The sequence below is a fragment of the Oncorhynchus mykiss genome, chromosome 22 (genome assembly GCF_013265735.2).
Source record: "Oncorhynchus mykiss isolate Arlee chromosome 22, USDA_OmykA_1.1, whole genome shotgun sequence".
In the NCBI taxonomy this organism is placed as follows: Eukaryota; Metazoa; Chordata; class Actinopteri; order Salmoniformes; family Salmonidae; genus Oncorhynchus; species Oncorhynchus mykiss.
Genome location: NC_048586.1, coordinates 10,436,126 through 10,455,340, shown reverse-complemented (window position 1 = coordinate 10,455,340; position 19,215 = coordinate 10,436,126). Strand labels below are relative to the sequence as shown.

The 19,215-nt window shown below is 41.3% G+C and overlaps 1 protein-coding gene across 5 annotated transcripts in view; it reads left to right on the top strand.

The window, feature by feature from the left end:
- calcrla (calcitonin receptor-like a) overlaps positions 1-15,666 on the top strand; it is a 58,503-nt gene extending 42,837 nt beyond the window's left edge. For all 5 annotated transcript variants that reach the window (XM_021578897.2, XM_021578894.2, XM_021578892.2 and 2 more), the window contains 9 exons: positions 6,290-6,402; positions 6,716-6,807; positions 6,960-7,086; positions 7,295-7,448; positions 7,565-7,625; positions 7,927-7,993; positions 8,711-8,929; positions 9,653-9,694; positions 12,320-15,666. In XM_021578897.2, coding sequence (XP_021434572.1) covers positions 6,290-6,402; positions 6,716-6,807; positions 6,960-7,086; positions 7,295-7,448; positions 7,565-7,625; positions 7,927-7,993; positions 8,711-8,929; positions 9,653-9,694; positions 12,320-12,541 — 1,097 coding nt within the window. In that variant the 3' untranslated portion in view covers positions 12,542-15,666. The remainder of the gene's footprint in view (positions 1-6,289; positions 6,403-6,715; positions 6,808-6,959; positions 7,087-7,294; positions 7,449-7,564; positions 7,626-7,926; positions 7,994-8,710; positions 8,930-9,652; positions 9,695-12,319) is intronic.
- Positions 15,667-19,215: the final 3,549 nt, after the last annotated feature.

Below are 19,215 nucleotides of genomic sequence, written 5' to 3'. Positions count from 1 at the left end.
TAGGCTGTTTTTGTGGTATCCACAGCATTGGTGACTGCAACTGTGCTGCTGGCAACAATTTTTCTTTTGCCAGCGTTTACTGACACCGACCATAATCAACGGGTGTTGAGCTTTCGTAAATTCCTCAGTTATTCTGCACTCTGGCACAGTCAGACGAGAGTGCTCTGAAAAATCAGAGTAGATAGCCAGAGCGAATTTACCAGCTGGCTGTCAACAGTTGTTGCAGTGACATTCTAATGAAATGGTTACTTGCATAGTGGAGTCTTTTGTTAAGACATGTAGCTAGCTAGGTAAACAACAAACCATAATCCCAACTCATGACGTTACAGACCTGTATGAATCTGCAGGGAGCTAACCAACCAGGTTCAATATTAGCTAGCTAACATTAGGCTGTAACTAGCAAAAGCAAATTGTGCTGAGATACGAATAATAAGATCATACACGTAATTTTAGCCAGTGAGCCAGCCAGCTAACGTTAGCTAACTAGCTAACTGTACAATTTAACTTGAAATGAAAATGACTTTCTGTCAAAATTAGAAACTTGCAATATCTGAAAATGTAGCTAGCTAGACTATTTTACCCTGAATTCGGAGTAGATAGCCAGAGCGAATTTACATTTACCTATGTAGACAGGTCTGGTAGCATAAATCGTATCTAATTTGGCTAACTTTCTATTAAAATATATTGTAGTGAAATCCTTTCTTTCTTTCGGTAAATATATACTGAGTACTTCACAGTTGGAACATTTGATTGGTAAACTACACGGTAATGTAAAGGTTGTATTCTTTTTTTATTGTATTGTATTTCAAAATGTTGTTTGGTGTTTGGTTTGTAACAAGTTTCTGTAAATAGTTTTTTGTTCGATGTTGAAGAGAAAAAAATATTTGGTGTATTTTTCCCTTTTTTCCATCCAGTTGGCTTTATTTTTAGAATATATTACACTTGATCTTTCATGAATAAATTGCTCCATTTCTTTTAGTTTTTCCTCAAACTTATTCTGTGCTTTCTGCGTCATGTTCTGTCTTAGAATACTTCTAAAATTGCAGACTCAGGGTGTTCCAGTTCAGTGGTACCAAGTAGATATGCCGTACTAATAAACCTCAGGATTTTGTTCTAGCCCAGCACTAGCACATCTGTTTCAAATTATAATCTAATCATGGTCATAAATCTGGACCACGACCAGTTTTAATCAGTGTGTTAGTGCTGGGCTGGAACAAAGGCCTGCACACCATGACAAATCAAATCACATTTTATTTGTCACATGCTTTGTAATCCACAGGTGTAGACGAACAATGAAAGGCTTACTAACTAACGGGTCCTTTTCCAACAATGCAGGGTTAAAGATAAAGATAAAAATAAATACATTGAAATAGTGACACAAGGAATAAATACACAGTGAATAACGAATAACAATAAACGATAAAAATAAAGAGTTAATGTAACATGGCTATGTACTGGGAGTACTAGTACCGAGTTAATTTTCAGAGGTACGAGGTAATTGAGGTAGCTATATGTAAGGGTAAAGTGACTAGGCAACAGGATAGAAAATACACAATAGCAGCAGGGTATGTGGTGAGTGTGAAAGTGCGTGTGAGTGTGTGTGTGGCGTCAGTATGCATGTGTGCGTGTGTTATGTGTGTGGGTGTATGTAGTGTGTATGTGTGTGTAGGGGGTGTCAGTGTAAGTATATGTGACTGTGTGGGTAGAGTCTAGTCAAGTGATTGGGTCTTAATGTAGACAGCAGCCTCTCTGAGTTAGTGATTCCTGTTAAATATAGATAACATTATATGAGGTGGCATTGTTTAAAGTGGCTAGTGATACATATACTGTATTACATCCATTTTTTCATTATTAAAGTGGCTAGAGTTGAGTCAGTATGTTGACAGCAGCCACTCAATGTTAGTGATGGCTGTTTAACAGTCTGATGGCCTTGAGAGGAAAGCTGTTTTTCAGTCTCTCGGTCCCAGCTTTGATTCACCTGTACTGACCTAGCCTTCTGGATGGTAGTAGTGGTGTGAACAGTCAGTGGCTCGGGTGGTTGATGTCCTTGATGGTCTTTTTGGCCTTCCTGTGACATCGGGTGCTATAGGTGTCATGGAGGGCAGGTAGTTTGACCACGGTGATGCATTGTGCAGACCGCTCTACCCTCTGGAGAGCCTTGCGGTTGAGGGCGGTCTAGTTGCCGTACCAGGCTGTGACACAGCCTGACAGGATGCTCTCAATTGTGCATCTGTAAAAGTTTGTCAGGGTTTTGGGTGATATTCCAAATTTATTCAGCTTCCTGAGGTTGATGAGGCACTGTTGTGCCTTCATCACCACACTGTCTGTGTGAGTGGACCAGTTCAATTTGCCTGTGATGTGTACGCCAAGGAACTTAAAACGTTCCAACTTCTCCACTGCTGTCCCTTCGATGTGGATAGGAGGGTGCTCCCTCTGCTGTTTCCTGAAGTCCACGATCATCTCCTTTGTTTTGTTGACGTTGAGTGAGAGGTTGTTTTCCTGACACCACACTCCGAGTGCCCTCACCTCCTCCCTGTAGGCTGTCTCGTCGTTGTTGGTAATCAAGCCCAATACTGTTGTGTCGTCTGCAAACTTGATGATTGAGTTGGAGGCGTGCATGGCCATGCAGTCATGGGTGAACAGGGAGTACAGGAGGGGGCTGAGCACGCACTCTTGTGGGGCCCCAATGTTGAGGGTCAACGAAGTGGAGATGTTGTTTCCTAAATTCACCACCTGGGGCGGCACGTCAGCAAGTCCAGGACCCAATTGCACAGTGTGGGGTTGAGACTCAGGGCCTCCAGCTTGATGTTGAGCTTGTAGGGTACTATGGTGTTGAATGCTGAGCTATAGTCAATGAACAGTATTCTTACATAGGTATTCCTCTTGTCCAGATGGGATAGGGCAGTGTGCAGTGTGATGGCTATTGCGTCGTCTGTGGACCTGTTGGGGCGGTATGGAAACTGAAGTGTGTCTAGGGTGGCTAGATATGATCTTTGACTATTCTCTCAAAGCACTTCATGATTACAGAAGTGAGTGCTATGGGGCGGTAGTCATTTAGTTCAGTTATCTTTGCCTTCTTTGGTACAGGAACAATGTCATGTTCTGTCTTAGAGTACTTCTAAAATTGCAGATTTAGGGTGTTCCAGTTCAGTGGTACCAAGTAGATATGCTGTACTAATAAACCGCAGGATTTTGTTCTAGCCCAGCACGAGCACATCTGTTTCAAATTATAATCTAATCATAGTCATAAATCTGGACCACGACCAGTTTTAATCCGTGTGTTAGTGCTGGGCTGGAACAAGGGCCTGCACATCATGTCAAATCAAATCACATTTTATTTGTCACATGCTTTGTAATCCACAGGTGTAGACGAACAATGAAAGGCTTACTAACTAACGGGTCCTTTTCCAACAATGCAGGGTTAAAGATAAAGATAAAAATAAATACATTGAAATAGTGACACAAGGAATAAATACACAGTGAATAACGAATAACAATAAACGATAAAAATAAAGAGTTAATATAACATGGCTATGTACTGGGAGTACTAGTACCGAGTTAATTTTCAGAGGTACGAGGTAATTGAGGTAGCTATATGTAAGGGTAAAGTGACTAGGCAACAGGATAGAAAATACACAATAGCAGCAGGGTATGTGGTGAGTGTGAAAGTGCGTGTGAGTGTGTGTGTATGGCGTCAGTATGTGCATGTGTCATGTGTGTGGGTTTATGTAGTGTGTATGTGTGTGTAGGGGGTGTCAGTGTAAGTATATGTGACTGTGTGGGTAGAGTCCAGTCAAAATCAAATCAAATTTTATTTGTCACATGCACATGATTAACAGATGTTAATGCGAGTGTAGCGAAATGCTTGTGCTTCTAGTTCTGACAGTGCAGTAATATCTAACAAGTAATCTAACAATTCCCCAACAACTACCTAATACACACAAATCTAAAGGGGTGAATGAGAATATGTACATGTAAATATATGGATGAGCGATGGCAGAGGGGAATAGGCAAGGTGCAATAGAGGTCTAAAATACAGTAAAACGTGATACGAGTAATGTAAGATATGTAAACATTATTAAAGTGGCATTATTTAGAGTGCATTGTATAAAGTGACTAGTGATACATTTATTAAAGTGGCCAGTGATTGGTTCTCAATGTAGGCAGCAGCCTCTCTGAGTTAGTGATTCCTGTTTAACAGTCTGATGGCCTTGAGATAGAAGCTGTTTTTCAGTCTCTCTGTCCCAGCTTTGATGCACCTGTACTGACCTAGCCTTCTGGATGGTAGTAGGGGTGTGAACAGTCAGTGGCTCGGGTGGTTGATGTCCTTTATGGTATTTTTGGCCTTCCTGTGACATCGGGTGCTATAGGTATCATGGAAGGCAGGTAGTTTGCCCCCGGTGATACATTGTGCAGACCGCACTACCCTCTGGAGAGCCTTGCGTTTGAGGGCGGTGCAGTTGCCATACCAGGCTGTGATACAGCCCGACAGGATGCTCTCAATTGTGCATCTGTAAAAGTTTGTCAGGGTTTTGGGTGCTCGAATTTCGTCTACCTTGTTGTCAAGAGACTGGACATTGGCTAGTAGTATACTCGGGAGTGGTGTGCGATGTGCACGTCTACGGAACCTGACCAGGTGGCCGCTTCATCTGCCACTTCTGCGGCATCATTGTTTTGGATCACCTACTGGGATCAGATCCATTGTCCTGGGTGGTGGTCCGAACAGAGGATCTGCTTCGGGAAAGTCGTATTCCTGGTCGTAATGTTGGTAAATTGACATTGCTCTTATATCCCATAGTTATTCCCGGCTGTATGTAAAAAGACTTAAGATTTCCTGGGGTAACAATGTAAGAAATAATAAATACAAAAATGAAATACTGCATAGTTTCCTAAGAACTCGAAGTGTGTGTACATAGAGTCAGTGCAGGAGAGTTTGTGCAAAAAAAGTGTATGTGTGTGTTGGAGTGTCAGTGTAGTATGTGTGAGTGTGTGGGTCAAGTCCAGTGTGTGTGCATAGAGTCAATGCCAGAGAGTTAGTGCAAGAACGGGTCAATGCAGGTAGTCTGTGTAGCCATCTGATTAGCTATTTAGCAGTGGGGGTAGAAACTATTCACAGTCCCAGACTTGGTGCACTGTTTTTTTTTATTTAACTAGGCAGTTCAAACAAGAACACATTCTTATTTACAATGTCGGCCTACCCCGGCCAAACCCTAACTACGCTGGGCCAATTGTGTGCCGCCCTATTGAACTCCCAGTCACAGCCGGTTGTGATACAGCCTGGAATCGTACCAGGGTCTGTAGTGAAACTTCTAGCACTGAGATGCAGTGCCTTAGACCGCTGCATCACTCTGGAGCCCAAGTAGTGCATTCTGTGTGGTAGCAGAAAGAACAGTCAATGGCTTGAGTAGCTGGAGTCTTTGAACATTTTTGGGGTCTTCCTCTGACGCCTGGTACAGAGGTCCTGGATGGCAGGGAGCTTGGCCCCAGTGATGTACTGGGGCGTACTCACCACCCTCTGTAGAGCCTTGCAGTTTCCATACCAAGGGTGATGCAGCCAGTCAATGGTGCAGCTCTAGAACTTTTTGAGGATCTAAGGGTCCATGCCAAATATTTTCAGCCTCCCACACAGTTGTGGCCCAATCACAACTGTATAGGTGTGTGTTGACCATGTTAATTCCTTAGTGATGTGGACACCAAGGAACTTGAAGCTCTCTACCCGCTCCACTACAGCCCCATCGATGTGGATGGGGGCGTGCTCGCCCCCCCCATTTCCTGTAGTCCACGATCAGCTCCTTTGTCTTGCTGACAATGAGGGAGAGGTTGTTGTCCTGGCACCACACTGCCAGGTCCCTAACATCCTCCCTATAGGCTGTCTCTCCAGGACGGATCAAATGCCTTTTCCAATGTACTTTCCTTTGTAATCAAGCCCTAGAGCAGGGATGCCCAACCGTCTTCCTGGAGATCTACTGTCCTGTAGGTTTTCAGTCCAACCCTAATTTAGCGTATCTGATTCATGCTAGTTTTTAAGGTCTTGTTGAGCAGCTAATAAGTAGAATCAGGTGTGTTAGGGTTGGACTGAAAACCCACAGGACGGTAGATCTCCAGGAAGAGGTTTGGGCAGCCCTGCCCTAGAGGCTTCAGAAGCCTTGTTGCTTTAAAAGCACTTGCAAATTATATTACTTCGAGGAAAGATGACTTCAGAAAAAGTAACTTCAAGTCTGCATTTTGAATACTGTATTTGATGTGTTTATAGATTCATCTACTTACATTTTGATGTAATGCTCTACAGAATTGGTGACAAAAATATGCAGTGACAACGGCCACTGGTTTCTGCATCCCGAGAGCAACCGAACATGGACCAACTACACACGATGCAACGAGCATACTAATGAAGGCAGAATGGTACGTTGCGGTACAAAAAACAACAACTCTCAAAAATGGATGTTCCTTTAATTTAAACGCAAGTGCTTGCTGTATGTGAGGAATGTCACTTTGACCTCCTGCAGAAACTTTCAGATGGCTATTTTGATTGAATGGACATTAAGTACTTGCAAATACTCTTTGCTCTTTGATTATCAGGGCTATGGGACTTGCATTATAATTTTGTATTGATTCATCAATGCATTGCCATTATATAGCTGGGTTTAGGGAGTTCAGAACACATACAGTAATATGCTAGGGCAATATGAGGCTTATTGTGTCTATTCTCTTTCAGACTGCCATGAATTTATTCTACTTGGCCCTCATCGGTCATGGCTTATCCCTGACATCCCTATTAATTTCCCTGGGAATATTTTTCTATTTCAAGTGAGTATAAATGAACCAAACAATAGAACAAGATTGAATATTCAAAGGTTTTGTTCCTGGATCTGTTATTAGACACGGACAGTTGATGCCAAATTACTTTCGGTTTTTAACGCCGCAATGAAAAAGTCTACACCTTTTCCCCTTTCGTGTAGGAGTTTAAGTTGTCAACGAATCACTCTCCACAAAAACCTCTTCTTCTCCTTTGTATTGAACTCGGTCATTACCATCATCTGGCTGACCGCTGTGGCGAATAACCAGGAGCTGGTACAAAGAAACCCTGTAAGTGGATGGGTGGGTGGGTGGGTGGATGGATGGATATTATGTGATTGATCATTTTATATGTGTATTATGATGTGTATATTTTACAGCCACACACCAATGCAATGGCAGTATACACACTGCTAATTTGCTGCTGCCTTTAGAGATATTCAAAGAGTAAAGCACAGAAGAACTGCATGTGCAACATCCTTATTTTCTTTTTTTCCAGACAAGCTGTAAAGTGTCCCAGTTTATCCATCTTTATCTTTTTGGTTGCAACTATTTCTGGATGCTTTGTGAAGGGATATACCTGCACACCCTCATCGTTGTTGCTGTGTTTGCTGAGAAACAGCACTTGATGTGGTACTATCTTCTCGGCTGGGGTAGGTTTTTGGGGATACCCCTGTATACCCGTATATGATTTTGATGTGAAGTTTGGATGTTATTTCATGGAAGTAACATTGTTTGTCACGGACAATGGATGTCTGTTGTTTTTCAGGCTTTCCTCTAATTCCAGCATCTATACATGCAATCGCTCGCAGTTACTACTACAATGACAAGTGAGTTTACGTTCAGATACTGTATTTTGTACCACAATTGTTTTCAGTGAATGTATCATTTCTTCAACTACAAGCTATTCATACAGCATAATACATCTTGCTGTAATTAGTTTCTATTACAGCTACAAGTATTCCCTACCATGTATCCATTGCCTATTAGAATCCTGTTGGCACACTTCTAGAGCTTTCAATCCAATTTTATGAATATGTTTCCTGTAAGCAGCTCTTGTAAAAATCTAATTTAAACCATAAAAGAAGGTGGCAGACCCTGAATGCTAATTTGTCTCTTCCCCTCCTACAGTTGTTGGATAAGCTCCAACACTTCACTCCTCTACATAATCCATGGGCCCATCTGTGCTGCTCTGTTGGTAAGTCTGTAGTACATTTAGGTACATGCAAATACTATCTATATTCCTGCTTCTCTTGAGTGCAAACTTAAGTGGAAAGGGGTTGCAGTGTTCAAGGATGTTGTTTCCATTTTTGTTGCCTTACCTTGAACGTAGTCTATGGACAAAAAGAGACCACACTTTGTTTTTGTTCAACTAGCCCAGGAAACAAATATCTAGATAAGTAATTTCACAGAACTATCCTGTAGGTTGATAGATTAGTGACCCGCCCATTAGTCATTCGGCAGAACAACGTGCCTTTGGCATTCTAGGAATGACCTGATAAAACCATTGGTCTGACTTCAAAGGAAACCGGACAATCAAGCATCTTCTTGTAGTTTGCAATTATTTTCTTTGGGTCCAATCTGGTATAGAGCTGCATGTCTTATCAGATGTGCTGATGTTTCTTTATTTGAGGAATTCTGCCTGATTTCTCCTTGTTTAGTCAATTTGAGAATTATAATGAATGTTATGTTAATCTGCTCTCCAGTAATAAACTCATCCGTGGTTCAGAAACGTATGTATTACCCATAATGCACAATTTTATGATATCAAGAAGTAAACACACTATTGCTTACAGTCGTGAACAGTATTCCTTGTTTTTTATGTATGGTGATTGAGGGTTCTTTGGATAAACATATCCTCTCAATTGCTATATTCTGACAAATGTGGCCTTTTCCTCTCTCTATATCCTTCAAGGTGAACCTGTTCTTCCTGTTGAACATTGTGCGTGTCCTGATCACCAAGCTGAAGGTGACCCACCAGGCTGAGTCCAGTCTCTACATGAAGGCGGTGCGCGCCACCCTGATTCTGGTACCTCTCCTGGGGATCCAGTACGTCCTGTTGCCCTACAAACCAGAGGGACGGGTCTCCTCTGAGATCTACGACTACATCATGCACATCTTAATGCATTATCAGGTAAGACTATCTACTATCATATGTGAGCTAGTTACCCTAGCTCACATATGACTATAACATTATACATTTCTAGGCTTACAGTAATGTATCTTTCATGTTTCCAACCAAGGTTAGGGTGACTTTCGTGTATGTTGTACATGGTAATTTGGCAGATGTTCTTGTCCAGAGTGACACACTGTCGGTAAGTGCATACTAAGGTGTCTGGGGGAGAAAAAGAGAACCATACCCCTTCTGAAGTAAGCAGCAGTAACGTTCCCATTGCCACAATAAAACTGAAGTAGTCATCTGCAGCCACCGTCTCTTATTATTGGATTAAGACCAGGTCGGCGCCTTATTAGCCTTTGACTCCCGTGTCTTTATCTCATGGCCTGTGGAAGAAAGTATATGTCATTGTCTGGCAGGGGAGGAGGAGGGTTGAATGCTGCAACTCATGATGAGGTACAGTCAGTGCCTTCTGGTGCCAGGCTGAATCAGCTCAATAAATAATACATTACAACGCCTTTCTCTGTCCCTACTCTCTCTCTCTGTACCTCTCTCTCACCCTAGTTTTACATGCTCCTCGAACAGTCCGCTGCCAAAATGCATCAAAGTTGGCAAAATCAGCCCCACGGCTTGACTGTTTTGGGTGTTTGAGAGCTTGAGACATTCTCCCAGGGCGTTAAAGCGATGGGTTTATAACCGATATGCACTGACTGGGCTCCTTTGTTTGGTTTATTTTCTCAGGGTCTGCTGGTAGCCACCATCTTCTGCTTCTTCAACGGAGAGGTAAGATTCTGACCCACATTAATTTATAGGTTTTCTGAAATCCCAGATATAGAATTTTAGGTCGGAGGATTCCCTTGCAGCTTATTCACAGGACATTTTGGGACCTTTTCAGAAATGTTGCGACCCTCTCCCCCCCTGTACATTTGAGTCCTCAGTTGCCTGTGCGATCAAGCCAAGGTTAGGCAACTTCCTCTGTGCAAACCCTCCCCGAGAGGTGACCTGACCTGGGGATGCATCTGGGGAAGTTGACCTTCCAGAACATTTCATGGGAGCTTGTGGGCTTCTGGAGATTATTCTCTCAGATTGAAGATCATTAAAGCATTGGCAGGCATCCAGAGACAGTCACGGGACAGTCCATAGAGTGGTATGAGCAGTGCCGATTTGATTTATTAGGATCCCCATTAGCCGATAGCCAATAGCGATAGCTCGTCTTCCTGGGGTCTGACGTATAACAAAAAATACATTAGAGACAAAATACTTAACAATTTACATACATTTAAAAACATTAACATGTAGTGTGTGTATGCATCTGTCAGTTACACATACAGTTGAAGTCGGACGTTTACATACACCTTGGGGGGGGGGGGGGGGGGGGGGGGGTCCGGTTACCGTTCAGTCTTCTCCAATCCTTCCGGCGATTGTCCACTGAGAGAGACAGGGCCATTCGCGGTCAGGCCACTATTACCGTTGCAGACTCCTTGTCTATCCATTCAAAAGACAAGGATAGAGAAAGGGACACCATCACAGAAAATGTCCACCAAGCAGAGGTATGCATAATGAAGAGAAACCATTTACGGTTTGAGACTTATTAGCACTCTGATTTGTCCCCTATATACAGTTGAAGTCAGAAGTTTACATACACCTTAGCCAAATACATTTCAACTCAGCTTTTCACAATTCCTGACATTTAATCCTAGTAAAAATTCCCTGTCTCAGGTCAGTCAGGGTCATCACTTTATTTTAAGAATGTTAAATGTCAGAATAATAGTAGAGAGAATTATTTATTTCAGCTTCACATTCCCACATTCCCAGTGGGTCAGAAGTTTACATACACTCGATTAGTATTTGATAGGATTGCCAATAAATTGTTGAACTTCCACAAGCTTCCCACAAAAAGTTGGGTGAATTTTGGCCCATTCCTCCTAACAGAGCTGGTGTAACTGAGTCAGGTTTGTAGGCCTCCTTGCTCGCACACGCTTTTTCAGTTCTGCCCACACATTTTCTATGGGATTGAGGTCAGGGCTTTGTGAGGGCCACTCCAATACCTTGACTTTGTTGTCCTTAAGCCATGTTGCCACAACTTTGGAAGTATGTTTGGGGTCATTGTCCATTTGTGACCAAGCTTTAACTTCCTGACTGATGTCTTGAGATGTTGCTTCAATATATCCACATCATTTTCCTTCCTCATATTGCCATCTATTTTGTGAAGTGCACCAGTCCCTCCTGCAGCAAAGCACCCCCACAACATGATATTGCCACCCCCGTAATTTACGGTTGGGATGGTGTTCTTTGGCTTGCAAGCCTCCCCCTTTTTCCTCCAAACATAACGATGGTCATTATGGCCAAGCAGTTCTATTTTTGTTTCATCAGACCAGAGATAAAGTTCTGGGATTGATTTGCACTTTTCGCACCAAAGTACGTTAATCTCTAGGAGACAGAACGTGTCTCCTTCTTGAGCGGTATGACGGTCCCATGGTGTTTATACTTGCGTACTATTGTTTGTACAGATGAACGTGCACCTTCAGGCATTTGGAAATTGCTCCCAAGGATGAACCAGACTTGTGGAGGTCTACAATTTTTTTTCTGAGGTCTTGGCTGATTTATTTAGATTTTCCCATAATGTCAAGCAAAGAGGCACTGAGTTTGAAGGTAGGCCTTGAAATACATCCACAGGTACACCTCCAATTCACTCAAATGATGTCAATTTGCCTATCAGAAGCTTCTAAAACCATGACATCATTTTTTGGAATTTTCCAAGCTGTTTCAAGGCACAGTCAACTATTTGTATGTAAACTTCTGACCCATTGGAATTGTGATGCAGTGAATTATAAGTGAAATAATCTGTCTGTAAACAATTGTTGAAAAAATTACTTGTGTCATGCGCAAAGTAGATGTCCTAACCGACTTGCCAAAACTATAGTTTGTTAACAAGAAATTTGTGGGGTGGTTGAAAAACAAGTTTTAATGACTCCAACCTAAGTGTATGTAAACTTCCGACTTCAACTGTACTTGTCAGTACATACACACAACAAGTAGGTCACATGGGGGAGAGGCTGTGTTGCTTTATTTGTTTTTTGAAACCAGGTTTGCTGTTCACTTATGCTATATAAGATGGAAGGGAGTTCTATGCACTCATGACTCTGCGTAATACTATACGTTTCCTTGAATTGAGAGGGTTTCTTACCAAATGTGTTATTTGTGTTTGGATTAGGGTTGCTTTATGTAACAGATGAAGTGGTCAAGGGTTAATATGGTAATTGTGAATGCCTGGGAGATGGCCAGGAAAACACTGTGTGAGGATATGGTCTTGCAATTAGGGTTCATTCATTACTAGTCATTTATTACTAAATGTATTGATTTATTTTCTGTGTGCTGAATCTTATGGTCAACATCGTGTCTTGGTAGGTGCAAGGGGTTCTGAGGAGACATTGGAACCAGTACCGTATCCAGTTTGGAAGCACCTTCGCCCACTCAGATGCCATGCGGTCTGCCTCGTACACTGCTTCGTCCATCACCGAGGTCCAGGGCTGCTACAGCATCGACAGCCACACAGAACACTTGAACGGCAAGGGGGCCTGCCTCGACATCGAGACCTCCATCTTAAAATCAGAGAACCCGTTCGCCTGAGGATAGGATGACTCTTTTTCGGAATGGTGGGGAAGGGGAGGCTGCAGTTTGTTACTAGGTTTCCTGGGTTAACCGAGGGAGGGGAGAAATAAGGGATTAACAACAGAAACGTTCGGCCACTTGTATACGCACTGGGGAAAAAAATGTTTTTTTTTACCTTTGATTAACACATTGAAATGGGCACTTAATTGTTTTATCAGCTTAGTGAGAATCACTTTTTGCAAAACTTTTTCAAGTATCCATGTATGAAGCTTCTTTGCTGCTTTTCAGAGGAAGCCAAATGTTTATATTCTGGTAATTTATCTTAAAGCATTCAAGTGTTACGCAGTCCTTTTAACATGACTGTACATAAACAATGTAAAAAGGAGGTTTGACAATCCAAATTAAGATATTATCAGTTCAGATAAAGCCTGGGTGTTTGCCCAAAAGTATTATTTGTGATATGCCAAGCCAAGAACCACCCTTGTCGGCTATTTTTATACACAACAATTAATGCCACTAAGAACTAGGCTCTCTGAGGCTATTATCTGTGTTTCTCTAGCTGAATTTAAGCTCAAGTTAAGGGCAAAGTTACACAGATATACAGTGCAGTCCCATGTTGGTAGTTAATAACTTTTGAAAAGGTACATGCTTTACCATTATCAACTATCGTCATTTATGCCAATATCTGTCCTGTACAACTGAATGTTACTTCAATTATGAAGTTTGGTTCTGGCACTGTTTTAAATCTACGGAATAAATATTTATAGGTTAAACCTTACATTCCCCTCAGTGGCAAAGGGTAAAACATAGTGTTTATTGTAATATATGTCTGGCACATACTGTATGTTCATATATTCTAAATTCCATATAATTTCCACTGTTCACTATCGGAATCATTCATGTGAATTTCACTACTTTTTAAATGATTGTTTTCATCCAAATGCTGGAAACGACTCACAATCAGATTATGTAAAGTATGTGGACACCCCTTCAAAATGAGTGGATTTTGCTATTTCAGCCACAACTGTTGCTGACAGGTGTATACAATCGAGCATACAGCCATGCAATCTCCATAGACAAACATTGGCAGTAGAATGGCCCGTACTGAAGAACTCAGTGACTTTCAGCGTCGCACCGTCATAGGTTGCCACCTTTTCAAAGAGTCAGTTCGTCAAATTTCTGCCCTGCTTGAGCTGCCCCGGTCAACTGTAAGTGCTGTTATTGTGAAGTGGAAGCGTCTCAGAGCAACAACGGCTCAGTCGCGAAGTGGTAGGCCACACAAGCTCACAGAACGGGACTGCCTAGTGCTGAAGCCCTTTGTGAGTAAAAATTGTCTGTCCTCGGCTGTGACACTCACAACCGAGTTCCAACTACCTCTTGAAGCAATGTCAGCACAAGACCTGTTCGTCGGGAGCTTCGTGAAATGAGTTTCTATGGCTGAGCAGACGCAAACAAGCCTAAGATCACCATGTGCAATGCCAAGCGTCAGCTGGAGTGGTGTAAAGCTCACCACCATTGGACACTGGAGCAGTGGAAACACGTTCTCTGGAGTGATAAATCACACTTCACCATCTGGCAGTACGACGGACAAATCTAGGTTTTGTGGATGCCAGCAGAACGCCACCTGCCAGAATGCATAGTGCCAACTGTGAAGTTAGGTGGCGAAGGAACCATGTTTTTCATGGTTCGGGCTAGGCCCCTTAGTTCCAGTGAAGGGAAATCTTAACACTACAGCATACAATGACATTCTAGACGAATCTGTACTTCCAACTTTATGTCAACAGCTTCGGGAAGGCCCTTTCCTGTTTCAGCATGACAATGCCCCTGTGCACAAAGTGATACAGAAAAGGTTTATTGAGATCAATGTGGAAGAACTTGACTGGCCTGCACCTTGCCCTGACTTCAACCGCATCGAACACCTTTGGGATGAATTGGAACGCCAACTGCGAGCCAGGCCTAAATGCCCAACATCCGTGCCCAACCTCACTAATGCTCTTGTGGCTGAATGGGAGCAAGTCCCCGCAGCAATGTTCCAACATCTAGTGGAAAGCCTTCCCAGAAGAGTGCAAGGTGGACCAGCTACATATTAATGCCCATGATTTTGGAATGAGATGTTTGACAAGCAGGTGTCCACATACTTTTGTATGTTGTAAATCTTGCAGTGCAGAAATGCAATTAAGGTGAGTGCTTTATGTACATATACTGTATATATTTACACTGTATTTACGGGTGTATACGAGGCATTCAAATATGAAGCAGCTGTCATATAGAAGTGTGTGGGAGGTTGTCAGCAGGAAGTTGTTTTTTACAATTTTGATGCTTTTACTGATCATTAGCCATCGGACTGACATTCAAATGAATTGTCTCTGCCATTTCTGCTAGCTTTCCACAAGGGTACAAACAAAGCCATTCCTCCACTTTGCAATTGCACTCTGATAGAGGGTGAATGATGCCTGAATTGCATCTGTAAATTCCAGCAAGGAAAGTTGTTTTGGCCATCCCAGGCATCTACCACTTGAACATTATAATCATAATCATACAGTGAGCGTTGGTAACTAAACAGATACTATTACACAGCTCAAGTGTGTGTGTGTGTGTGTAGTGTGGCATGGAGACAAGAAGACATGTCAATACCAACTCTCAGATAAATCTCTATATTAGCTGCCAGTACTTCTGGCAAGTAAATTCCATGCATCCTGTTTCATAACATTTGTTAGAATGTGACGTGGACTGCAGGACAGTTTCTTATTAAAGAACTTAATGATATCTTAAAACTGTATTCAGAGGTGTTTTCATATTAGACGACTTTGACATTTGAAGTAGCACTTACTACGAAGAAAAGTATTTTCAAGGATAATGTCTGTATTGTATGTTAAAAATGTACTGTGTATATATATTTGGAAGTCTACACACCCTGACTCCACTTGACTGTATGGGTGTAATTTGTATGTGTTTTATTCTTTGGATGTGAAAATATATATTTGTGAAACATTCATTTTTCTTTGTTATTTTTTATATTCTCTATTTCAACAGAAAAAAATAAGATACACTGACGTTTTTTTTAATTTAATAGGAAAGTCACGTAATGTCAAGGTATTGTGACGTGGAATCTACGTGAAAAATACATTGGATTTTTAAAAATGTATCAATGTTAACTATTGTTTTGACATTTCAACATAGACAAACCCTGTATAAAATATGTTGAAATTGTATCTTTAAAAAAATGTCAGATTTTCAATGTTTTATCCACTATCAGAAAAATAAAGGGTTGGGTAGCATTGTTGGGCAGGATTGGGCAATATACAAATTGCTGACACTATTCAAACCAATGAACCAATGAACCAATTAACTTTAAAGCCATTTTTCTCAGAATCATCTTAATATCCTAAACTCTTGAAGTATCAATGTTTGAAGGAGAGGTATCTTCTGCTTGGATAGTTCCAACTGTTCCACTGACGTAGTCTGTCTTTAATTCCAGTTTGTCTACAAATGAATAATTGATTTGTTGGATTCACGTCTCCATCTCAACAAAAAATGTAAGTAAATTTATAGGACTAAATCAAATTCAACTTTATTTAAAGTCCATTTAAAGTTTGATTTGATTTAGTCCTATTTTTTTACTTAGATTTTTGTTTCAGATGGATTTTTCTTATAATAATCCTGTCATGACCACACTGTTTATGAGTTCCCTACAGATTGTTTTAGAAACCAACAAAAAAGCTGAAAAATTCACTTAACAGATGGGTGTTCATGGGAAATTTAAATTAAATTAGTGTTTGGGGTTTTAAGCAGGGTTTCTGTATAGCACTTTTTGTCATTGGCTGATGTAAAAAGGGCTTCATAAATACATTTGGTTGATTGAGTCTAGTTCTGCAGTCCTGCTGGTTTCAGTTACGTCCTCTGCACTCAATTGATCAATGAATTTTATTGATTGGCTGGAGAGTGCATGCTGGTGTGGGCATTGAGGACTGGAGCTGTGTACTGCTGGTTTACACAATGATTGGTAACTGACTGTCAGTCACATCATAGCTCTCATGAGCAGCTCTGCCTCTGTAGAGGTGGAATTGATTGGTACAGATTTTTGGGTCTTAACTTGAGACAGTTTTCTTCAGCAGCAGGAAATGTATGTTTTTTGGTAGAGTAAATCAAGTATTTTTAAAAGTGGAAATTGTGGAAATTACAAACTTTAAAAGCATTTTTGAATCTCAAATACACTACAAGTTTGCATTTCCTGCTGTGCAGAAAATTCTCAGCAACAAAATAGTGGTACAATTAAGATCCTACATCTGTAGTAACACATACTCAAGCTAGATGTACAGTAACGTACCAGCTTCCCACTTTCTTTATCAACAATGTGGATAGCCATTTTTTAAAGAATGGAACACTTGAACAGGTGATGTGACAAACAGAGAGTGCTTGACAAATGGAGAACAAGTGCCTTTCCTGCTACCCACAGGCTATTGTTTCACCGTATGTTTTATTGTAACCAGAGGAGTTGTGGGGGCTTCAACAACTTGGGCATGCGTCATTCTCTCTTTTTATGCCTACGGTAAAAATGGACTATTATGTGCTGTTGACGGTTTTGAGCTAGTCAGTATTGGATTGTGCAAAAGGCAATAGGTAGATTTGAAGCATCACACTAACCAATCCAATCCAGTACTTTATGCAACTTTATTCAATTTTTATTAGCATTAGCCTAGTAAGTCATTGAGGACACGTTTCATTTCCCAATAACTTACGGGTTATTATTTCAGTTATTTGCAAATGGGATATGAATACAAGCCAAATGGAAGTCTAACAGTCAACTTAATATACCTCATGAGTTACAAAATGGTTCTCTGAACCTTATTTCTTGGGCAGACCATGCACTTGCTACAAATTATTCTAATTAGCTTTTTGAAACACTGTCATCAATGTAAGTTCCAGATGAAATCACTCTGCACAAGCACTGAGCATTGTCAAGCCGTTTCCTTGTATGTGTTCTCTCTTTCCATGCCTCGGGTATAATCAATCAAACGTGGAAAGAGAAGATAATACACATTGTCATATAGGTTTGCAATACAAAACCTGAATGATAATTAATGTTATGATCAATTGAACTTCACTGTGTGTGTGTGTGTGTGTGTGTGTGTGTGTGTGTGTTCGTGCGTGCGTGCGTGCGTGCGTGTGTGTGTGTGCGCGTCTGTACACGTTTTACTATATTTATGAGTACCAAAAGAATAGTAAACCAATTAAAATTCTGAGAATGTAGGATATTTTAAATGTCATCACTTGAAAAAAGGCTAATTTAGATTTAGCGGTTAGGTTTATGTTTTGGGTTAGAATTAGGGTTAGGGTTAGAATCACTGCTAGAAAGGGTTAATCTTCATTACACAAATAGTTATCTGAGGAGTTCAACAGTTCAACACCTTCCTACACAGACCTGGGTTCAAACACCATTTTGAATAATTTCAAATACTATAGTTGGGCTTGATTTGAGCTTGCCTGGTGCAGTGGGACCAATAGAATAGTCACAAAAATGCAAACACCGCCCATCTGGCTCTCACAGCAGGCTAAAGCAAGTGCTGCAATTATTTGAAAGATTTCAAATAGTATTTAAACCCATGTCTGCTACTACACTAGCTTAAAGTTATTCTTCCAAAATGGCAAAATTCACCACCAATCCCTTTCAATATCACACGTTATCCAATTATAACTCCCCTGTACAGCTAGATTACTGCTGCTTGACTGGCCACAACTAGCTGGAGTTGACGGCTGGAATTTCAAATGACCGTTTGTGAGATTTTGGCATGGGAGGGGAAACTCAGGCATTATTCAACACTTCCTTATGTGTTCACACCAGTCCAAAATTGAAGGTTTTTAGACCTTTATTTTAAATGGCCGCATGAAGCAAAAAGTTCTACAGTATATTTATTGCTTGAGAGAGAATACTTTCATGTCAGTTCAATGCTCCTGCTGCTAACTTGTCTTCCTGCAGAATGACCTGAATATAGCAGGACTGCTACACCGATGGTTGGCTATAGCAGGACAAGGTTGACTTTGGGCCACTGTCACCTGCGCTTAGCTTCAAAATGTGATGGTAACAGGCGTTACACAAACCACAACTACAGGCTCAGTGTAGATGTCTCCCTGCTCTTCAAACCACATAGGTACATACAGTACACATCGTTTTGCTGTTAAATAGTTCTCCAAATGTTCTGTTTAACTCAGAAAATTCTGTTTCAGTGACTCAGATACCCACAGACAGAGCGATGCGTGGGATGAGATTTGGTACAACAAACACAGTTCTCAGCACCCCATTCGTTTGTTTCACGTTTGCTCTACCTCATGTCATTGCAAATGTGTTCCTCTTGCAAGAGATCATTTCCCTGTATTAACACTCGGGGTGAACAAAACGATGTGTCCTCCAACAGCCCCATTTTAAGCCGCAACATCAAGAAATTGGTTGAGACCCATCTACAGGTCTTCAGCCACCGCGTGGGATATAAGAAGGCTTGCTTTTGATAGGTACAGTGCAGTAAAGGGAGGAGATGCACCTTTTACTGTATTGTTAGTGATAGCCGACAGGTTTAAAACAGACACAAAGCATGTGTCGCACTGCTGCTGAAACAGCCAAAACACCACATGCGCCCAATGCAAACATATGGCAAAATGCTGCCCTCATCCCATCCAACTTCCTATTGTTCTCAGTG